The sequence below is a fragment of the Colius striatus genome, chromosome 19 (genome assembly GCF_028858725.1).
Source record: "Colius striatus isolate bColStr4 chromosome 19, bColStr4.1.hap1, whole genome shotgun sequence".
NCBI classification, from domain to species: domain Eukaryota; kingdom Metazoa; phylum Chordata; class Aves; order Coliiformes; family Coliidae; genus Colius; species Colius striatus.
Window position 1 is genome coordinate 8,096,311 of NC_084777.1, and position 20,154 is coordinate 8,116,464.

Sequence of the window (20,154 nt, forward strand, 5' to 3'; positions counted from 1 at the left end):
CTGAGCAGTCGTTTGGCTGCCTCATGCATGCCAATGTCTCCTAAGGGTTAAATTCTTTGGTGCACCAACCAGACAATAAACTGTTGTGATCTGCTGGTTAAATATGTATTCAGCAGTACTGGAGTCTGACTTAGCCAATAGATTTGTTCTGGTTTACCAAGGGAGTATGTATTTAGGGCACATAGTATGTGAAGAACGTTACTAGGGGGTGTCTGGAAAATCTTTGCTGAAGACACTGATATTGCAGGTGACAAAAGCTTGTGGAACATTAACAAGCATCTCAGTGCTCCTAGAGATAAATGCTGAGCCTACAGAGAGGACAACCAGCCCTTCTTACACAGGGGGACTGATGGTGAGAGTCTTTCCTAGCAGGGTGAAGCGCCTCGGCAGCAGGGCTGGCTGCTGAGAACCGGTCCCTGCTGGCAATCGTTGTTTTCACTCAGAGGGCGGTGGGGGTTTGGCACAGGGCAGGAAAAGCAAATCAACTAATTAACTCAATGAGGGAATAAAAAAATAACATACCTCAGATTGAATGAGGATGTGACCTGGGACTGGAGCTGCTTCTGCTGCCAGTAAACGTGTTTTCTGGTTTTTTTCTGTAATGCTATTGACATTTTTAAATGATCAGAATATTTCAGAGCGCATTTAACGAGACAGAAGTACTGGATTTCAATACTGTCAACTGCAGAGAGCAGAAAGCAGGTCCTAAATTACCTTCAAAATCATAACAATTTCCAAAGTGGAATACTTTCTAATTTGCCTTCTGTTTTTTCCAGCTCCTCTGAGTCGGTTGGCTCGTCTCCTCCCCTGGGAGCAGGGCTTGGGAAAGGAGGAGGAGAGGGGTGATGCTGGCTGCATGGAGGGGAAGCAGCAAGCACACACCTGGCAGCCCTGGAGCACATTCCCTGTGCAGGATCCAGGTGTGTGAGCTTCCCCTGCCTGGCCCTGCTGTGCTGCCTGGGGGGCTGGGGGTCCCCTCTCCCCAGCCCCTGCAGTCCTTGGGCTCTGCTGTGGGGAGCTGGGATGCCACTTAGCAAAAGCCCTAGTTTCATCTGTGATGAGGAGTCCTGTCTATTGGGGACTGGTGAGAGTCAAGCATGGTTTCATCCAGCAGCCTTTAATAATGCCTCAGTTCTGTTCAGCTGCCCACAATTTCAGCCAGCCATCTCTTTCTGAAAAGCCCTGCATCTTCATTACCTTCCCCTCGAGCCATCTGGTCCCCCAACCTGACCTTTTTAAAAAAAGATTGGTTAAAAAAACTGGAGCAGTCCCTGGACAGAAGACCTTGTGTGTCACGTTAAAGCCCAGAGCAAATTTTTATGTCCAAGCTGTAAAACCTTGAAAATAAAGATTTATAATTGAGATTCTGGCTGAAGCAGAGTGAACAGAGATGGTCTAATTAAATTCTGTGGTGGATATAATTAACCCATTTATTCATTTATTACCCTTTATACAGCTTGTGCAGGCAACACCATCACCACTTGTTTATGAAGAACTTGCTACCTGGCTGCTTGGCTTGGGCAGTGCAGCAGCCAGGCCCATTGTGATGGTCTGGAGGGGCTGCTCATGCACTACAAACAGGTCTGATCTGACAGATGCTTTTTCAGAAGCCAGCCCAGCTCTTGAATGAGTCAGCTGAGAAGGAGCAGGTTGTAAGCAAAGAGACTCTGGGTTCTGCTTTTAGATTCCCAAGCAGAGCTGCCAGGTGACTGATCAAGTCAGGTGGTCTGAGAGAAAAGAGGTTTGAGTTTGGTTGTTTTAGAGCAGAGTGACTCTCTGGTGTTCTGCACACCCGGTACCATGGCACTGAATTCTCACTGTGCACTGTCAAGGGCTGCTGTAATATCCACATTGACATGTGTGGATTTCTGCTCTCTCTCCTTCATAGCTCAGTGTGGAAATGGCACTTGCAAACTTGTAAGGCAGTTACCTACTCACACATCCTTTGGGACAGCCTCATCTGACTAAAAGCCTGTCTGGCTTTCCCAGTCTTTCACCAAAGACTCATTTCTCTTCACTTTCTTGCAGCCATCCCGAGATGAAAAACAATGAATCAACCAGAGATTATTTTTCATGAAAGTTTAATCAGGCACTGTCCCCTTCCTCTGCCTCTGTGAGCCAACCTTGCTGAGCACGTAGGGCTTGAATATGGAGTAAAAACCATCTGCTTGAGAGGCAAGAAGAGCAGGGAAAATCCTTTGCTTGCTGGCATCTATCTGGGCAGGCTGTCCTGCTGCAGATGTGCCATTTGCAGTTCAGCCTCTGGGTCCCTCAGCCCATCCATCTCCTGAGCAGTGAAAGCCAATACCTCTCATTCCACCACTCTCCCCTCTCCTTCCCCACCCTTCACTGCTGCTTAATATTTCATACATCAAAGAAGTTTCACTTGTAGTGCAAAAACTGATTAATTAAGTAGAATGCAAGGGTTACATGCTTTTAAAGTTTCTTTCATCTTGAGAAGGAGAGGAGCCATGCTGGAGGCTGTTACTGTTCATGAAACGGTCAAGGGGTAGGTGAGGGGGCTATGTGATACTGATGGAGGGATGGGACAGCCTCACCCCCAGGACTTTGGCTCAAGCACCAGGCTGCTTTCCTGTTGTCCCTGGGCTCTTCTTTCCTCCTTAAGTCAACTCACTTGGCTGGCAATGAAGCTCTTTGAGGAGGGGACTTATAGCAAGTTACCTTCTGACTCTGGGTGCTTGAGGATGTGCCTTTTCAGTGTGGCTTTGGTCCCCAACATGCCTGTCATGCTGCTGATCCTGCACACAAGTGATATCTGGCTAAACTTCCAGCATGCTCCAGGGTGAGTCCTGGAAAGGGAGGTGATTCAGGATGATACCACTCAGAGCAAAACTAGAAGACACCCTGATGCCATGTTCATGGGCACCTGACCACAACCTTCCCATGTGGGTAAGTCAAGGCTGTTATTTGCAATGTTTAGTCTGTACCTTGACCCAAAATGCTTAATGGCCTTTCTGAAATGTGCAAATTGTGCAGCCCCCTGTTACTGCTGAGCCCAGGGACTGTTTCCCAGCATACAGCAGTGCCTCATGGCTATCTGGTAAAAGGTGAGAATCAACTGCTTGTATCTCAGAAGAGAGAAGGAAATTCAGCCACTGCTGGCTGCAGAAGCAGGGCAGCTAAAGCTAGCAGAGTTTCCCCTCAGGGTGCTGCTTTGGAAGTGGTCAGGAAGCTCCTAGTTTGATGCTGTGTCAGAAAGACAACATCTCCTGCAGCTTTGAGCACAGCAAGGGGTTGGTTGGCTCACTGTTAACCTAGAAGCAAGAATGTCACCTCCTGAATTCCAAAGGGCACTTTCTGCATCCCCTCGCTCTCTCTCTCTCCCAGGAGGTGTTTCTATGAATTGCTGACCCAGCCTGTCTCTTGCTTTGCTTGCGAGAGCTGACAAAAGCACAGCTTGAGCAACGTGGTCGTCAGCCACAGTCAGATGCCATATGGCTGTGGACCAGCACTCAAACACCACAGCTAAGAACCAACATTAATTCTGGGGTGTTTCCTTCAGAATATAAAAAACCTTTCTCACTTCTCCAGTGCAGCTATTGATGCTGATGTGACTCTGACAGGGTGAACTATAAGCCTGTGATTACATCATAACTCTAGGGCTGGCTTTCTCCTCCACTTGTGATATGCATTTACAGATGTAAATGGTTCTCTATATTGTTAAACACACTGTGCACTTTCCTGACTGCTGCTGCATGTACATATCTTTGGTAATAGGGCCAATTGAAAACCACTTGAGAAAGCTGCTATTGATATCTCTGCAATAACCCTCTCCTCCTTGCCAGCCAATAAAAGATGCATTACTTCTGGGTGTCCAGAAATCCACCTCAGAGGATTGAAAGTCGAAGAATGCTTCATCTGTGACCCTTTAAACAGGAATGACTTCCCCCCACACACACATCTTCCCTATCCTTTTTAAACTTAGATAATATAGATATTTAAGCATTTTCCAGCAAAGCACCAGCACAACGTTCTCCACAGAGATACAAACTCATGGGTTTGCCTGAATCCCACTTCAAGTACTGTCATACAAGAGAAAATAGCCCTGGGGCTGAACTTTTCTGCTTGGGAATGAGAAAGAAATTGAAGAGTATCTCAAAACTCCTGCTTAAAAAAAAGAATCCACTCAGGTGAAAACTGGGAATGACTGTAGGCAGATGCAGACATAAGGTAGGCCTAGTTCTGTGGAGCCAAGGTTCCTGGTTCACATGACACAACATATGCTCTGTCTGCTTCTAGAGGCTGCTCCACCTGATAACAGCCCACTACTGCTGCTCAATAGTGGAGAAACTCCAGCTCCTGTGCAGAATGTCTGTGCATTCTGTACCGAAAAGCCCGTGCTTGGCACTTACAGATGAGACTTCTGCAGGCCTCGGTATTTCTTTTCATCTATTATGGTGCCAACTCATTATTTTCTTGACTTTCTACATGTAAGAGAGGGCAGAAAAATCCAAGGGTAGGAAATAGAAAAGATTTGTCCCTCAACTGCACAGTCAGCAGCTGAGGTGAGAATGGAGCTGGTGTCTCCTGACAACCCGTGGATCCCCTGCCCGCCCCATCACACCCTACCCAGATGGGCCTTGTCACTCTAATGCATTTTCACTTGTAAGACATTTCCATTTTCATCTCGGAGTTTTTGCTAGGAATGGCAGTTTTTGCTGGTGTCTCAGCTCTGATGCTATTGAAAGCGATGGTCAGGCAGTCAGTGACCCCCCTGAGGAAAGGCTGAATCCACAAAGCAGAAGAAAAAGATATGGAAAATGGGTCTCCTGTAGAAGTAGAAATTTGGGTTATGGACTATGACATTGGCTTGAAAATCTGCAGTTTGCATGGACTTAAATACCCCAACATTTGCAACTTTAAGCAAACTTCTGTAAGTGTTCCTAGGATATATTGCTAGCCAGTGAAACTTTCTCTGTGTGATGGGCTTTACCCTGTTTATCCCGTTTACTTTTCTGTTGAATGCTGCTCAAGGCAGCTAATAGAACCCCATAATCTCAGGTGTAAACCAGGACTAAGGTGTTTCCCTTTGGTGGTGTTCAAACAGAGAAGTTTGTGTTTAGCTCTACTCTTTGGAACTAAAAAGCAGGTAGAATTTCTCTCCCAAAAATGAGAAGAGAGATTTGCCTTTACACCAGGAAGGATCTCTGCTAATTTGAAGCTGAATGTACCCATGTAAAGGCAGCAGTTAGCAGAACATTCCACTTTATTGTGGGGTTGACATTTGTACAGGAGGACTTGAAGAAGTCTCAGTGCTTCTGAGGAGATAGTAGTCTTTATGAATACAGACAGCAAGGCAAAATAGGATTGAATGATGTACATAGAGCTGCTCAGATCTTTGGGTAGGGGCACAGACAACAGCTTGTCCCTTCCAGGTCCTGTTTTCCACTTACTTGCCCAGAGTCAGTCAGTCAGCAGCAATGCAGGCATTTACAAGGGGCAATCGGTACAAGCTGGACCAGAAGAGGTTTCAAAGAATCATAAGGGAAAAACTTCTTCCTTGTTGAGGTGAGGGAGCACTGGCAGGGGCTGCCCAGATGGGCTGTGGAGTCTCCTCTGGGGACATTCAAACCCAGCTGGATGAGTTCTGTGTGCCCTACTCTGGCAGGAGGTTGCACTGGATGAGCTTTCCAGGTCCCTTCCAGCCTTTGTGATTCTGTGATCTGAACCCATGTCTCCTGATCATTGCTTTCTAGCTCTAAACCCCAAAAAACAATCACCTCATTGCTCAGTGGCATACGGTTGATCAGAGAAAATCTGGATACAGGTAAAACATCCTCCCTTCCAATTCAGCCACATCCACAGGGAAACTAAAGAAACCTCCACATCCTCAAGCACTCTGCCCAGAGCTGTGACAGCAGCAGGTATCTCTAGATCCTATTCCCACCCCAAGGACAATCCTTCCTTGCCTAATCCCTCTGGTACCCAACAGCAAAAACATTCTCTGCTTATGGCTGCAAGGAGATCTGAGTATCAGGCTCAGGGCTTTAGAAAGAAATAGATACTTTTCTTTTTCAGGGTTTCCACCCCAAACAATGTTAAAAGTGCACTTAGACACGCTGCCTTCAGTGAGTCATTGGGTGTACCTACTTGCTATTGTTTGTTTGTTTGTTTTACCTCGGAAGTATTTGCATAACTAGGAAAAAGAAACTAGCACACACTCTGCTAAAGGCTGGAAATTGACACACGTGCTGTAACAGCCTCAGCCAGACCAAAATATTTCCCCTTTAAAAAAGGAAAAAAGGAGGAAACTTTCCCCCCCTGCTATTACAGTTTTCCCAGCTGACATTTAGGGCTGCATTTTTGCTTGTAGTTTTGCAGCATGCCTGGAAACTGCATCCTTCCCAGTTAGGCAGAACTAACCTAATTAAATGTTTTCTTAGTAGTTGCCTGCTTGCTGGTGAGCACTTTCTGATTTCTCTCTGTTCCTGGTACTGGAAATAAACACGGTACTGCCTCTGACACCCTCACGGCAGGGGCTGCAGCTTGCTCAGGCTGAGAGCTGGAGCTGTGGCTGCTCCTGGAGCGAGGACGGACCCCCGGGAGCTGGGCTTGAGCTGTTTGTTTACTGGATTTCACTTTCTTTGCCATTCCGCCCTTGCTGTAGTTTTAACATTTGATGACCTAGGTATCTCAGAAGGCTGATTTGCCTCAATAGGCATGCGACGAATTGATCTTAATTAGCGTGTGGAAATAATATAAGCCAGAGCATTAAGCGCACTTTGTTAGGGTTTTGACATCTTCTTTTGTATGTATGTCTACAAATAAAATCAGGTAGATTAGCAGTCACTGGGAAATTGTTGTTGTGAGTCACTGCCTCAGAACTGCTGCTGGCTGCCTGTCTCCGTTAGTCATGCCCGACCGTGGGCAGAAGTTCACGCGGCTCAGGGCTGGGGTTAACCGTGGCCGTTTTGCCTGGAGGGATGGGGTTTGCCTCCAAGCTAATCCACAGCATTCCATCTTCCCTGTGTGACCAGGCAGTTGGCTCTGTCGGCTCAAAGCAGACTGTGAGCACAAGCTGTGGCTGTGGAGCTCACCTGGTTTGTCTTGAAGCCCTCAAGTGGCACTGGATGGATGGATATGGGAACTTGCGAGCAGACCTCAGCATCTGTTATTCCTCTGGCTCCCATTTAAGTATCGTTTGTTACAGATCAGGTCGAAAACGTGTCTGTTAAGTCACCGGTTTGTTTCCTCCAGGCTTGTCATTGGAAGCCATCCAATGCGTGCCCTGAACGCCGGAGGTGCCCGTTCACTTACGAGACGGTAATAACAAGTAAAAGCTCACAGGAAGCACATTCCCGTGCTACTGCAGCCCGGCCACTGCCCAGAAGGAAGGGGCAGCCCGCAGGTGTGCGTGGCCGTGAGCCAGAGCCCCTGGCCAGCCGCGGGCTCCGTGAGGGCGGGACGAGGCGCTGCAAGCCGAGGGCAGCGGGAGCGCAGGCCGGGCGGCGCGGCGCGGCGGGCGGCCCTCAGGGCTGAGCGGCCGGTCCGGATGCCCGAGGAGCCGCCACAGGTAGCGCGGGCCCGGCGGGAGCGAACAGCGTCCAGGTGGCAGGGCCCGAGCAGCGCGGAGCGCATCCAGCCGGGCCGCCCCCGCCGCGGGCAGCCGGCGGGCTCCAGCGGGGAGCGGCGGCGGGGCCCCGGCACGGCGGCGGCGGGCGGGGGGCGGCGGCGGGGCGGGGCGGGAGGCGGAGCCGGGCGGCGGCGGCGGCGGCGGGCTGGGGCGGCTCAGTGCGCCCGGCTCCGCTCGCTTCCCCTCGCCTCGCCTCGCCGCGGCTCTCCTGCGCCTGGCTCCGGCCCGGCATGGCCGCTCCGCCGCGCCGCCGCCTCGCCGCCGCGCCGCCCCCCCCGCCGCCGCCGCTGCTGCCGCTGCTGCTGCTGCCGGTGCTGTTGGGCGGCGGGCCCGGCGCGGCGGCGGCGCGGGAGCCCCCCGGCCCCTGCCGCGTGAAAACAGTCACGGTATCCACGCTGCCGGTGCTCCGGGAGAACGACATCAGCTGGAGCGGTGCCCCGCCGCCCGCCGCGGCCGCCGCCGCCGATTCCCGCTTGCTGCTCTTCGTCCGCAGCGAGCTGCCCGGCCGCGTCGCCGTGCAGGACGACCTGGACAACACCGAGCTGCCCTTCTTCACCCTCGGTAGGTGCCCGCCCCGCTTGCTCCAGCGCTCCCGTCCCGTCTCGTCCCGCCGGCCCCCCGGCCCCGGAGCATCCCGGCGCGGGCAGCCGGCTCCGGGCTGTCATCCTGCTGCGCCGGGGATTTCGGTCGCCCCCCTGGCGCCGTGCACAGCCCGCTTGTGGTTCGGAGCTTTCTAACCCTGTTCTTGCGGCACCCCGCTGTTTGTTGGTTTTCTTTTTCCTGCTGGGAAAGGATTTTTTAGCAGGGCCTGAGGACTGCTACCTTTTAAAAGCCCAGGGAGTAAAGCGTCTCAGCTTAGGCTGTAAAGTGATGGGTGATGCCTCTTGTGCTCCAACTTGAACGCTTAGTACCGGAGAAGGTGCCCCCGAGCCCTCGCTAACGGAGGACGCTGGGTTTTTATGCCAGAACCGAATCTTAAAAATGCTTCATCTTAATTCTCGAAGCTCGCTCTTGCTTCATGCCACAACTCCAGCGCCGGGCTCTGTGGCAAACGCCTGCAGACTTTCCTCTTCTCTCAGTTTCTGTGGGGAGGGGGATGGGTCTAGGAATAATTATGTTGATTTACTTTTATCTTGATGATAGATCGTGTTGTCTGACATGGGATGCCTGAGCTGCCTCTTGTCACTCATGCTTTTCTGCGCTCCAATCAGCCTGGGAATCCTCCAAGGGAGCTGTTCAGAATGGTGTATTGGCAGCGTGGTGTTTACTCTGCCAGGTCACTGAAGGTTTTATGTTGATCTCTTCCTTATCCACTAGCTTTCTTGCTTTTCGATGCCTGAACGTAGGGTAATTCAAGCACCTGCTTCAATTCGGGTGACTTAGGGTCTGAGATACTGCTTCACAGCCCTGGGTTGTGACTTCCAGCGCATCGCCCTGCCAGCACCAGGCATGTGGAGGCATCCCCGTGTGCAGGCTGATCCGGGAGGCACTTACCACAACTCCCTTCCCATACCTCGTGGAAGTGCCTGCCTTTCACTGCGTGTGATGTGCCAGGGTAGGAAAGTGATGATCTGTGTCTCCCCGTCCTGTCATTTTACCTTCTGTGAAGATTTGTTATAGCTGGTGCCTGTAATAAGTAAGTTGATGGTACTTCTTGAGCCTCTTGGGCTCTGCCTTTGCCACGCAGCTTTCTTAGACATGGTTGGGCAACTGCAAACATCTCAAACAAAACAGATACTCTGTTTCAAGTAATAAAAGTGAAAAATCAAGGGTTTGATACAGCAGGAATGACATTTACTTTGCAGTGATTAAAAGTAACAAGAAATTTCTTGGTTCACCGAGTTGAATTTTCAGATGAGAGCACAGTTTCTTCAGGGATTGGGTGTGAATTGCCCACTGATCTAAATATATCAGAAGGCAAAGAAACCCCTCTGTGTATAGCTGAGGTAATAGCTCAAGTTGGAGGAGAGAAATTTGTCTTGATAGATCAGAGACATGATCTTCTACAGCAAATCCTATTTCTGTGAGTGATGGCCAGTAAAGAGACTACGTCTTGATCTAAAAAATTCTCTTTTGCTTGTCTGGGATATTGGGTATGCATGTACTCTTGAATATGTAGCTTGCCTTGTGCAAAAAGTGTGGGTTTTTTGCTGTCCCTTCATGGACAAAAGACCCCAAAACACCCCCTCCCGTTTCCCCGAACCCACAGGCAATCAGGCACATTGGAAGATAAATGGAAGCTCTGCCCATGGTGGGATGGCTTCATCACGGTCCTGAAATTAATCAGCACGTTGCCTCCAGAGAAGGTAAAACACTTGTCCTTCCCCAAGGTCTAGCTCATGAATTGCACTGGATGCTCTGATATTTCAAATTTGTTGCATTTCTTCCAGTCTCCTGGTGTGGCAACTGAGTCTCGCTCACAGTTAACTCTTTTCTGGGTGAGAGCTGTAGATGATTCCTGTTGGCTTGTTTCACTAGTGCAGGCAGCGAGGCTGGAGTAGTCTGTAGTGGTTTTATCCCTCTGCATCGTTTTCTAAGTTCATTAGTGGCTGGGAACCCGAGAGCAGCTGCTGCTGCCGCTTTATAATGGGCTCTTGGAGGTGACAATCACATTGCACATAGGAGGTCAGTTGAATGGCTTTGGAGTGACTTGGGGGGTGGGAATTGCTTTAAACAGTGGCATTCCTATGCCAAAATCTCTGATAGCCCTTATCATTAGCTGATTTCTGGTGCTTATATGTATTTATTCATGTTGCTGACTATGTTTAGTGGCTGGCTGGGCCTGAGCTCAGAAAGATGCGTAAGAGCTGACGTCCTAGTGATTGCAAATGTGTTGAGGGCTCCTGAATGTCTTTGAGTGCAGGCTCCTGCTGCTAGCAGAGACCCCTTTAGGAAGACCTCCTAAAGCACACACCTCAGGACAATTCCCCTGATTGATGTACTGGAGGGATTTTTGAAAGCAAAAAAAAGAAAAGCATGAAGCAGGCAGAACTGAGTCCTGATGCTGATACTCTGGAGTGAAATAAGTTGGGAATAAATCGAAGCCATCCCATTCTGCAGGACTTAAAATTCTTTCCAGGCCTGGAAGCTCAAAATACAACATTGTCTTACTTGGTAGCAATGAGTTTGTTTAAGCAGGCAATCTGTAGTCCTGGGCCTGCTCAGCAACTCCCACCTCCTGATGCTGGAGCGGTTCCTGTGCCTCTCATCGCTCCTTTGCATTAAAGGAGGTGGGAGATCTGTAGCTAAAGGCTGGCAGGTGCCAGAGCCTTGTCTGTAGCACTGTGAATCTTGGAATCATAGAATTGCTTCAGTTGGAAAAGACCTTTAAGATCATCGAGTCCAACTGTGAACGTCACACTTCCAAGTTCATCACTAAACCACATCTCTGGTTCTTTTTAAGGCCAACCTAAGTTAAAATAGGCTGAGGAAACAGATGCTCTGAGTTGGTGGCTGATACAAAGCATATGCAGTGCTCTGTGTCCCTTTTCTTTAAAGGATTCCTGCTTCTAGGGAGGAAGCAACTTTTTCTCTTCCCTGACAACATGAGACTTTATTCCCTTAAGCAGATAAAGCACAAGCTCCTGGGGCTGCCTCCCTGCCTGCGGGGAAGCCTGGCCTGCAGGAGCTGCTGCAAGACTGAGAGGAAAGAGGAGAGTGATGCCAGGAAATCCCCACACAGCTCTGCCCCTCGCCCCACGGCACTGCTCATGTGTCTGGCCTGCGACAGGGTGGTGGGTGGGAGCCTGGCGATGCGCTGCTGCGAGTGCTGCCCACATCCCACTCCTGCAAGCAGCGGGTAGGTCAGCAGGGAACGGTGTCATTCTCCCCCAACAGAGACAGAAAACTTTGCTTTCTCTTTACATCCATCAGGGCCTGCAGCAGGGGACCTGCAACCAAAACACCATCCAGCAGCTCTAGTGTCCCATCTTTAGTGGGTGTCTCAGTGTCTGTGTTTCCTGTGTCAAGGTTTGTTTTTTTCTCCCTGGTGTTGGAGACAAGAAGGATGTTTCTGCCCTTACCCCCCGGTTCCATTACTATAAAATTACCTAGCAAAGCACAGTGGTGGCAGGAAGTGACAAATGTAACTTCACCACAGTGCATTGTGAATTGCTGCGCATCCCCTTTCCTGAGCAAGCACCTGCCCTTTCCTTCACCTTGGCTACAACCCATGCTTTGCACTAGGATTTTCTTTTTTCCTCCCCCTCTAATTCTTCTCGAGTTTTGCTGGCAAATGGTGCAGCCTGTCATTGCCTTTATTCCTGCACGCTGAGGTCTCTCTGAGGTACGGATCTTGATTTAGTCAGCAGCCATGTGTTGGGTACAATAGCTGCTCCACAAGCAGCGTAGCCTGCTTGAAGTGCAATTGAGGGAATGAAGCAGTTCGCTTCCGAGCTAATTTAGATGAGCTCTGCCTATGTGTGAGCAGATATATATAGAGGAGAGAGAAGGAAAGAAGCAGACAAATTTTCACCACTGCTCTTACCCAGTAGTGGCTTACATAACAACAGTTTACTACACACTTCTCCCAAATGGCTTTAATGGATGCTGTTTGACGGGTGTCTGCAGTGCCACAGGTTGCTCTGTTTCAGTGGTTGTCAGGAAAGTTGCTTGTGCATTGATGTTACCCGTGTCCCACCACAGCCCCTGTGCGTGGTTGATGATTGCCCCCCTCTTCTCAAAGCTGTGCAGCTCCTCCATCTCCTCAGCAGTTCAGTGCCACGGCTTTTTTTCTTCTGTCTTAACTTTTCCTGGAGCCATATTGTAATTTGAACTTCTCTTCGGTAGGGTAAGAACGCATTAAAGTGAGAGGAAGCACTTAGCTCCCTGCAGATGTTTGAATTTACTGCTTTTGCTGAAAATACTCCAGCGAGGTGTTGCCACTCTTGTTTTTGTCAACAACTCCTGGTTTTGCAGAGTGGGGGAGTGGTGGAGAGGGTTACCCAGGGGAGCGTTGATGCCACTGAAGCTTCTCAACACCTTCTCTTCTCTGTTAACTGCTTCCTGCTAGACTCGAAGAGCTGCATTGCATACCTGGCCAGAGAGTTGATTAATCAGGTGTTGGGGGGTTTTTTTGGTTGGTTTTTTTTCTTCTTCTGTCTGTTCCAAAGCTAGTCCAAGGGGTAAAGAGTCACATCTTCCGCCAGGAAAGTGGAGGGAGCTAAAAAGTGGTACAGTAAAGTAGTACAGTGAAGATGAGATGGATCACTGGGCTACTTGGTATAGGGACTGGGGGAATGTAGACTTGGAAGCTACTTCCCTTTCCCTTAATGCCCATCCACATCTCTGTGTGGCTGTGGGATCTGGGTCAGGTCCCTGATAGTGGAGGCTGCTTGGAGAGGGTGTAGGAAAGACAGAAAACCTCCTGGTAGCAATTTCCTCCCCTCCTTGTATAAAGCTATGTGATTGCTTAAGCTTTCCAAGCCTCTGATTTCTCTAGTTGGGAAGGGAAGGAAGAAGAGCCCAGCTTGGCATGGGGTGGTACTGCTGATGTGCATCCCTGCCCGCTGTGGTTGCAGGAGAGAAGAGCTCAGTACCACCCAGAAAGGCTGTAGGCATGAAGTGGGTCAGTGCTCAGCTGACTGCTTCCTTAAGGCAAGGCTGAGTATGTCTTGTCTAGCACGGGGTGGAGGGTGTGGGCTTGCTGGGATTTTGCTCTGTCTCAGGTATTTTCAGGGATGAAGATCAGAGTTAAAACTGGACTCTGTAACTGAGTGGCAGGCTGTGCTCGGAGAGCTGCTGCTTTCCAAGAGTACCCATCTTGACCAGCTAGTGGCAACAGAAGATTAACTATAGAGAGAGGAGCTGGTTTTCTGCAGCGTGTCAGGCTGGAGTAAAGGGAGGAGGCAGCCAGCTGGGGATCTCCTCTGCTCCCCTCTTCCTCTCCTGTGATGGCAGGAGGTTTTTCCATGATGTGCATGTGCCAGAGACCTTTATTGCTCTTTTGCTGAAGGAAAAAAAAGGACATTTCTTCAGATGTAGGTGAGGAGCTTGGATCTTCCTTTGGGAGCTGTGCTGGTGAGTGGCCTCCACTTGCTATCACACAGACACTAGCTCCAAAACCTGCTGCCTTTTCCTTTCTTAGCCCTAAAAGTGTGAACCCTGGCTGTGTGATGGACAAGCCTTTGTGCCTCAGTGATACAGTGCTGATGTGTGGTGTTGGCTGGCTGTGAATCCGGGCTGAACCCTTGGGCTTTCCTGTGTAACAGGAGTTGAGGCTCGGGACTGGCTGGGACAGGAGGAGAACAGATTGATGCCACTGTGGGAACAACAAGGCATTGATCTTATTTTACCTTGACATATATGTCAGCAGTTGCAGGTGGCTTGGGAAACACCTACCATCACACCAAAATGACTTGTAGAGTGTGGGGGTAGGCTGGGGCTGGAAAGAGAAGAAAATAGAAATGCCTTGATTGAAGCCTTTCATGGTCTGTAGCGCCCACAGCACAGCCCGTGTGGAGAGTGGGCTCCTCTGCTTGCAACCACTTGAAATGGGGAATGAGGAGCCTCCCCAGTGCTGCCCCTGTCACTCCCTGTGAGGTGGGTGATGGTATCGAGTGGGGATGATTCTTGTGCATAACCAGCTTAAGAAATGGGGCCACTTAAAAGAATTGAATGCTTGTGCTGCTGCTCGGGTCTCGGCTAATGCAGTTAACGTTTCCAGTGTCCAGACAGTATGGAGACACTTAATGGTATTGAAGAAGCAGAATGGCATGTGGAGGGGACAAGCAATGATCTTGGCTGCCTGCATCTGCACTGGCTGGGTGAGGCTTTCTGGTTGTCTCCTGGGAAGGAGACAGCTGGGATAAAAAACATCACAGAACAAATGATTTTGGCCCATCGATCCCTTAGAGCTGTGCAAGAAACACTGCTCTTGAATGCATCGAGAGTGCTTGTCCCTCTGTGGTCTGGGGAGGAAGGAGGAATTCCTTGTAGGAGGAGGTTGGGCTGTGTCTGCCTTCGAGAAGATGGGGAGATAAGATTTAGAGTCAGGGCTCTGCCTGTGGGCAGGGGCTGCTGGTGAGGAGGGAGACAGAAGTACGAGTTCCCCTCTGTTTCTCATTATCTTTTCCCCACCAGTTTTGCACTCCTCCCTCTGTGCTTCCACCTCTCCTGTCTCTGTGCAAGACAGAGTCTGTATGAAACCACAACTGGCTTTGAAAGCAGCAGCAAAAGGGGAGAAATTTTCCATTAGCAGCATCAGCAGTAAAAGAGATTTTTTCCCAGTCACCTGGTAACTGCTGTATTTAGGAAGATTACTGAGCTGATGGTGTTGCTCCAAGACATATGTATGGGAGTGATCCTGTTAACAGGGCTGGGCAAGGGCCAGCGTGCCTGGCCACAGGCAAGGAGGTGAGCTGCTGAAGGTTAGCTGTGCATCTCTGCAGGGAGAGGAGAGCTGCAGCGCTGAGAGGGTCCCGCAGCGCCTGGCACCTTGAGGCACCAGCCTTTGCTCCTCAGTGCATGAGAATGCAACAGCAGTGGCATCACAGCTGAGGGAGTGAGCTGTGGGGGGGAGTGGAGCAGGGCTGCCCGTTGCAAGGCAATACCTGGCTCCAGCCTGCCCTTGAGGACCCGCTGGGTATTTTGGACGCTGATGCCTTTCTTTCTGGATGCCTGAGATATGCCTATTGAGGGATGCTGCCCTGGCTGCAGAGACCCTATGGACTAGCTGGGTGTGTGAATCCCCCCTCCTCAAAAGCCCACAGCCCTGGGCTGCATGAGTGGGGTGCAGGGTCTGGATTGCCCAGGCTGTGAGCACGCTCGCAAGAACTCAGCTGTGCCCATACCTTTGAGGCTTTGGTTCTATTTCCTTTTTCCTCTCCCTTACATCTCTCTATGGGGTAGCCTCACCTGCAGCTGGAGCCCTGGCTGTGCTGGGTGGCTGGGCTCCCTGGCCAGCCTGGGGGCTGCTGCCTGCTGAGGCACTAACGGGAGCTGCTGTGGCAGACTGTGCCTGCGGCTGCTGCAGTCCCGACTGTGTCTGTCCCCAAGGCCGTTCACAGCCCAGATCCTTCCCTCCCTGCTCATTCTGGTTCCCAAATAACTGGGATTCCAGGGAGCGTGGAGCATCCCTGAAACGTGGGTTCAAGTGACAGACAATAGGAATTGGCAACAGTAGAGGAATTTATTGTTTTCTTGCCTCTAGCCCACTGTTCAGCAACATCAGCTTCCTGACGTGCCACTCCTGTGTCTGCAGCGTGCAGGGATGGCAAACACAGGGTGTTCTGTGCAGGAGCAGGGAGAACTGGAGCAGGGCATGTTTTCCACAGCCCAGGACAAGTCAAGGAGCACCAGGTCTGTGTGCCACAGCTGAAAAGCCTCCACATCTGCTCATGGTCACTGTGTTGGTATTGCTTTTGTTGCCTGGGGGTCTGACGGGAGCTGGTGTAAAAGCTGATGCCACTGGCCTAACTTGTGCAGTGTGTCCCCAGAGCAAGATCTGCTCTCTTGGAGTTTCCCACTCAGATGGGCTTCCTGGAGTGAAGGGGGTCCCGTAGCAGAAGCTATCAGTTGTTCTCACCTCAGTCTCAGTTGCTCAGTGCTGCCTTGCACAGGCTGCTCCTTGGGGGTAGAGGGATGTGGAAAACCTCTCACCTTGGCTTGCTGGGTCTGAGCAGTCCCCTGTGGGGTGGTTCAGTGTGAGTGGCCCTGGAGAGCTTTGGGGCTTGTTGGGATGTCCTGATACATCCCTTTCCTTCTACCTCTATCAGCTTTTTTTGTCCTTTGTATCTCTTCATCTATTTAAATTAGAGGAGTTTAAACTCTTTCTCCAGCCCTGTAACTTGTCCAGGGAATTCCTGCCACACTTCTCTTAAAGCCTTCTCATTGGCATCATGCATCTTGTTCCTCCAGCTCTTATGTCTTAGACAGAGGGAAGTGCCCAGGAGAAGCAAGATGTTGGGAAGGTGAATGCATGTTCTCCTCCTGCTCTTCTATGCCATCCACGCTGGGCAGCCCATGGTCAAGCTGTGTCCACAGGCTCATTTGTAGCATTTCAAGCATCAATTAGGCTTCCAAAAAATGTGGAAACTGATTTCTTCCCTTCAAGGAGCAGACAGAAGTTTGCAGTAGAGACAGCCTGAGCCAAAGCAGTGCACTGGGGTTTACCTCCATGTGCCTGGGGCTTGGGCTGGCTCAGGCTCAGTGTGGCAAACATCTCCCATCATCTTCTGTCTGGAGAAGCACCTTCTGCTTGAGGTGGGCAACTCAGGGTCTCCCTGGGGATGCCAGCGCTCAGTACCACTTGATTGAGGTAGGCTAAACTCACAGGAGCCTCCTGGCCCTCACCAGAGATGGCTTTTGGGACAGGGGCTGAGCAGAAGGTCCAGCTGAAGCAGAGGGGTGCTGTAGAGGAGCCGATCACAGCAGTGGCGTTTTGGGGACTGAACAGGTATTTTTGGGAGTGAGACACATTGTAGGCTGAAGACACATCCAGCAGTGATGGTGTTGGTCTTATCTGTGCAGGCAGGTCCTCGCCTGCTGCTGCTGCTGGAAGGGCACTGGCTGCTCCATCTACCGTGTTCTCATCAGGGGCTTCAGCATTTTTCATCCCCTGCAGAGCTGAGGGAGGGCTGTAGGGGTGCATTCGTCACCTGCAGAGCCCCTGGGCTTCAGCTGAACTTTGTGTTCTAGCAATAAAACCGTGCTAGAAAATGTGTGCTGTAACAAAGCCCACGGATATAATACATCCGTATCATACTGTACCTTTCATCTTGAAGGATTCCCAAGGAGCTTTACAAACTCAGTGTGCTGCAGCCTGCCAGGGTGACTGAACACTATCAGTAAAGGCTGCAGTCTAATCTCTGCTGTAGCATGTTCTCCCCCTGCTCCCCTTCGCAGGGGGAACTTTATGAAGTCTGATCTTGGACTAGCACTGCATGGGGTGTTTTCCTCCAAACCTGAGTTTGTCAGGGAAAAAAAAAAAGGAAAACCATGTAGCTGTTTGTTATGCAAAACCAGCAAAGAAATATTCTTCCTGGGGCAGTAGGAGTGGGTGGGAGTTACTTTTGTGCAGCTTTAACAGCTTTGGATCTTGGCAGAAAAAGCATTTGCAGGTGAATGTGCCCTCCATGCAGCCCCAAAAAAAGGGAATGTGCCCTCCATGCAGCCCCAAGAAAGGGGATAATAAAGTTTGAGTGCTTGAGAAATTGCTTCTGGGTGTCAGCAGGGTGACAGAGTTCAGCTGCTGGGCACTGGGGCTGCTGCTGGGGCAGCTCCTTGAAGGGAGACTGTAAATGTAAATGTGTGCCTGAAATACTTGATGTGTGAGAGTCTGTTGGCACCCACTGTCCCCTCCTGCCTGAGCCAGCTGGTGACCTGTCCATGTCCTGCAGCCTTTGGCAACATCTGGGCTGCTGCTGTCTCCCACCAGCTGCAGGGTGAGAGCAGGAAAGGGTAATGCAGCCCCTTGCCTCACTCACCCTTGGTGGTATCCAGCTCCAGTTGGGTTTATTTTCATCTGCTCTTGGCTTACCTGGAGCTGTGGAGGTGGTGGGAAGCATCAGAAACTGCTGTTGAGGGTGGCAGAGCCTAAAAATCAAAACTGGAAGTGTGATAAGGGCACTAAACAAAGCTGTCATCAGACGCATACGCTTGAAAAGCGGAGGTTAGCTCGAGTCTGGTTTTGTTTGGAGTGGTACACACTTAGCCTGTTTTGTTTAGCAGTTTGTTTATGGGATGTATTTTCCCATCCTGTGTAGCTCCTCAAATGTAGGCTATAAACAAACTGTAAAATCAAAAGCAGCCCTTACGTGCTCCCATTAAATGCATCCTGGTGTGCAGGAGATCCAGGGTGCGTGATGCTGCCAGGGCTGGAGTGCCTGCCAGCACAAGGGCCTCAGGTAGGGAGCAGATAACCCACCGGCAAGGGACGTTATTCTGTTGTGTTTTGAGCATGGAAGCTGCTGTGGGTGCCCCTGAGATTTGTTCTTGCATTGAAGGCTCCAAACCTTCTCCTCATTCCCAAGGAGTGCAGGTGTTGCCATCTGCAGCTCCTTTAGCTTTGCCTCGTTCCCTGGACTCCGTTGAGGTAGTTGCTCAGGCAGCATTGGGATGTTGTGTTGCCAGATTGGTTCATAGATCCTGGCCATTAAGAGCCTTCAATATTCAACATAAAAGTCCTTTCCAACCCCTACAGTTCTATGATTTCAAAAAGGCAAGAGATGCCTGTGGCCATTCCTACTGTAGCTGCTGCAGTTGCATGCCTTGGACTGGATTGACAGCCACAGGTTTCTTGCTTTACTATTTCTGAGCATGATCAGAGGGGCTCGAAGGGTATTTAATGAAATAGCAGCAGCCTTGTCTTTTAACACAATTGAAGAAACCGGATCTGCTTGAAGACACAAACTCCATTCCACTGCTTTACATCTTATCACATCCCAGCACTTCTTCCTCCTCTTCTGTTCTTTGCTCTCCCTAGACAAGCAGCACCGTTGTCCTGGCTGTGTGCTGGTTTCTGCTGCATCGGAGCAGAAATGCATTCCCCGGTGTCCTGGCAGCAGCAGGAGGCTGGGGACGCTGCCTGCAGGGGCTGCTCGCAGCCAGCTTGGGGTCTTGCTGGAACATGAGTCGCGTTGCTCCTCCTCCTTGTCCTCAGCTTGGCTCTGCCTTTGTGGCAGCGTAGCTGTCAGGCTGTTCCCTCGGTGTGCAGGAGCAGGGACGAGCCTTGGGATTTGGGCAGGATGAGCTGCAGGTGTGGAGATACTGCCAGCCTCCGCTTCTGTCCCCCTGGGAGTGTGTCTGCTGCCCCAAATCCTGTCTGCTGCCCGAAATCACACGTGCTGCCCAAAATCCTGCATGCCAGGGGCGGTTTTCTCCGCTGCCTGGGCTCGCTTTAAAGACTGTTGTAAAACCTTTTCCCTCCTTGCCGATGAAGGGTTTTACAGCATGTTGCAATGAGCCACTTAAACACAAAACAGGAAGGAAAAAAATCCTGTTTGCAGCACTCCTCTAAGCTGAGCTGGTGTGGCAGCCCCGGGGCCTGCTCAGGGGTGAGATACAGGGTGTTTGTAGGCGATGCTCAAGGAAAGCTGAGCCTCATGAGAGCTGTCCTTCTGCAGAGCAACTCAGGGGCGTTTCTCTTGTGTCTCTCAACTGCATTGCCTCTCCGTGTTCCTCACTGCTTGGCACAGGCTTCTCTGCCAGTTTGGGGTGTGCCTCAAGTCATGTAAACCCAATGTTTTAGTAGATTTTGGTCTCCAGCAGGAATGGTGCAAATTTGTCTGTGCATACCTGGCCCACAGCTGAAGCAGCTTTGTGGTCACCTTCCTGGCAAGATTGTCCCAAATTACCCCGTGTCCTGTAGCTCCTTTCTGTAGGAAAACACCTTTCTGCACAGTTAAAAACACCACCTTCCTTCCCAGCCCAAACCCCTTCCATTAGCTCCTTTCTGCAGAAAGGAGCTAATGGAAGGGGTTTGGGCTGGGAAGGAAGGTGGTGTTTTTAACTGTGGTTCCAAAGGCAGGGATTTTATGTGGATGTGGGGCTGTGGTTTTTAATCACTGCTTTTCTGATCATCTCTCTACAAAACTGCTCTGAAGGCACCTAAGGGCAAACCA

At 50.6% G+C, this 20,154-nt stretch overlaps 1 protein-coding gene and 1 pseudogene across 1 annotated transcript in view; one reads left to right on the plus strand and one right to left on the minus strand.

The window, feature by feature from the left end:
• LOC133627313 (uncharacterized) overlaps positions 1-7,599 on the minus strand; it is an 82,031-nt pseudogene extending 74,432 nt beyond the window's left edge.
• Positions 7,600-7,824: 225 nt separating this feature from the next.
• Positions 7,825-20,154, plus strand: part of ASTN2 (astrotactin 2) — a 319,116-nt gene continuing 306,786 nt past the window's right edge. Inside the window, exon 1 of the mRNA XM_062011422.1 lies at positions 7,825-8,155. Coding sequence (XP_061867406.1) covers positions 7,825-8,155 — 331 coding nt within the window. The remainder of the gene's footprint in view (positions 8,156-20,154) is intronic.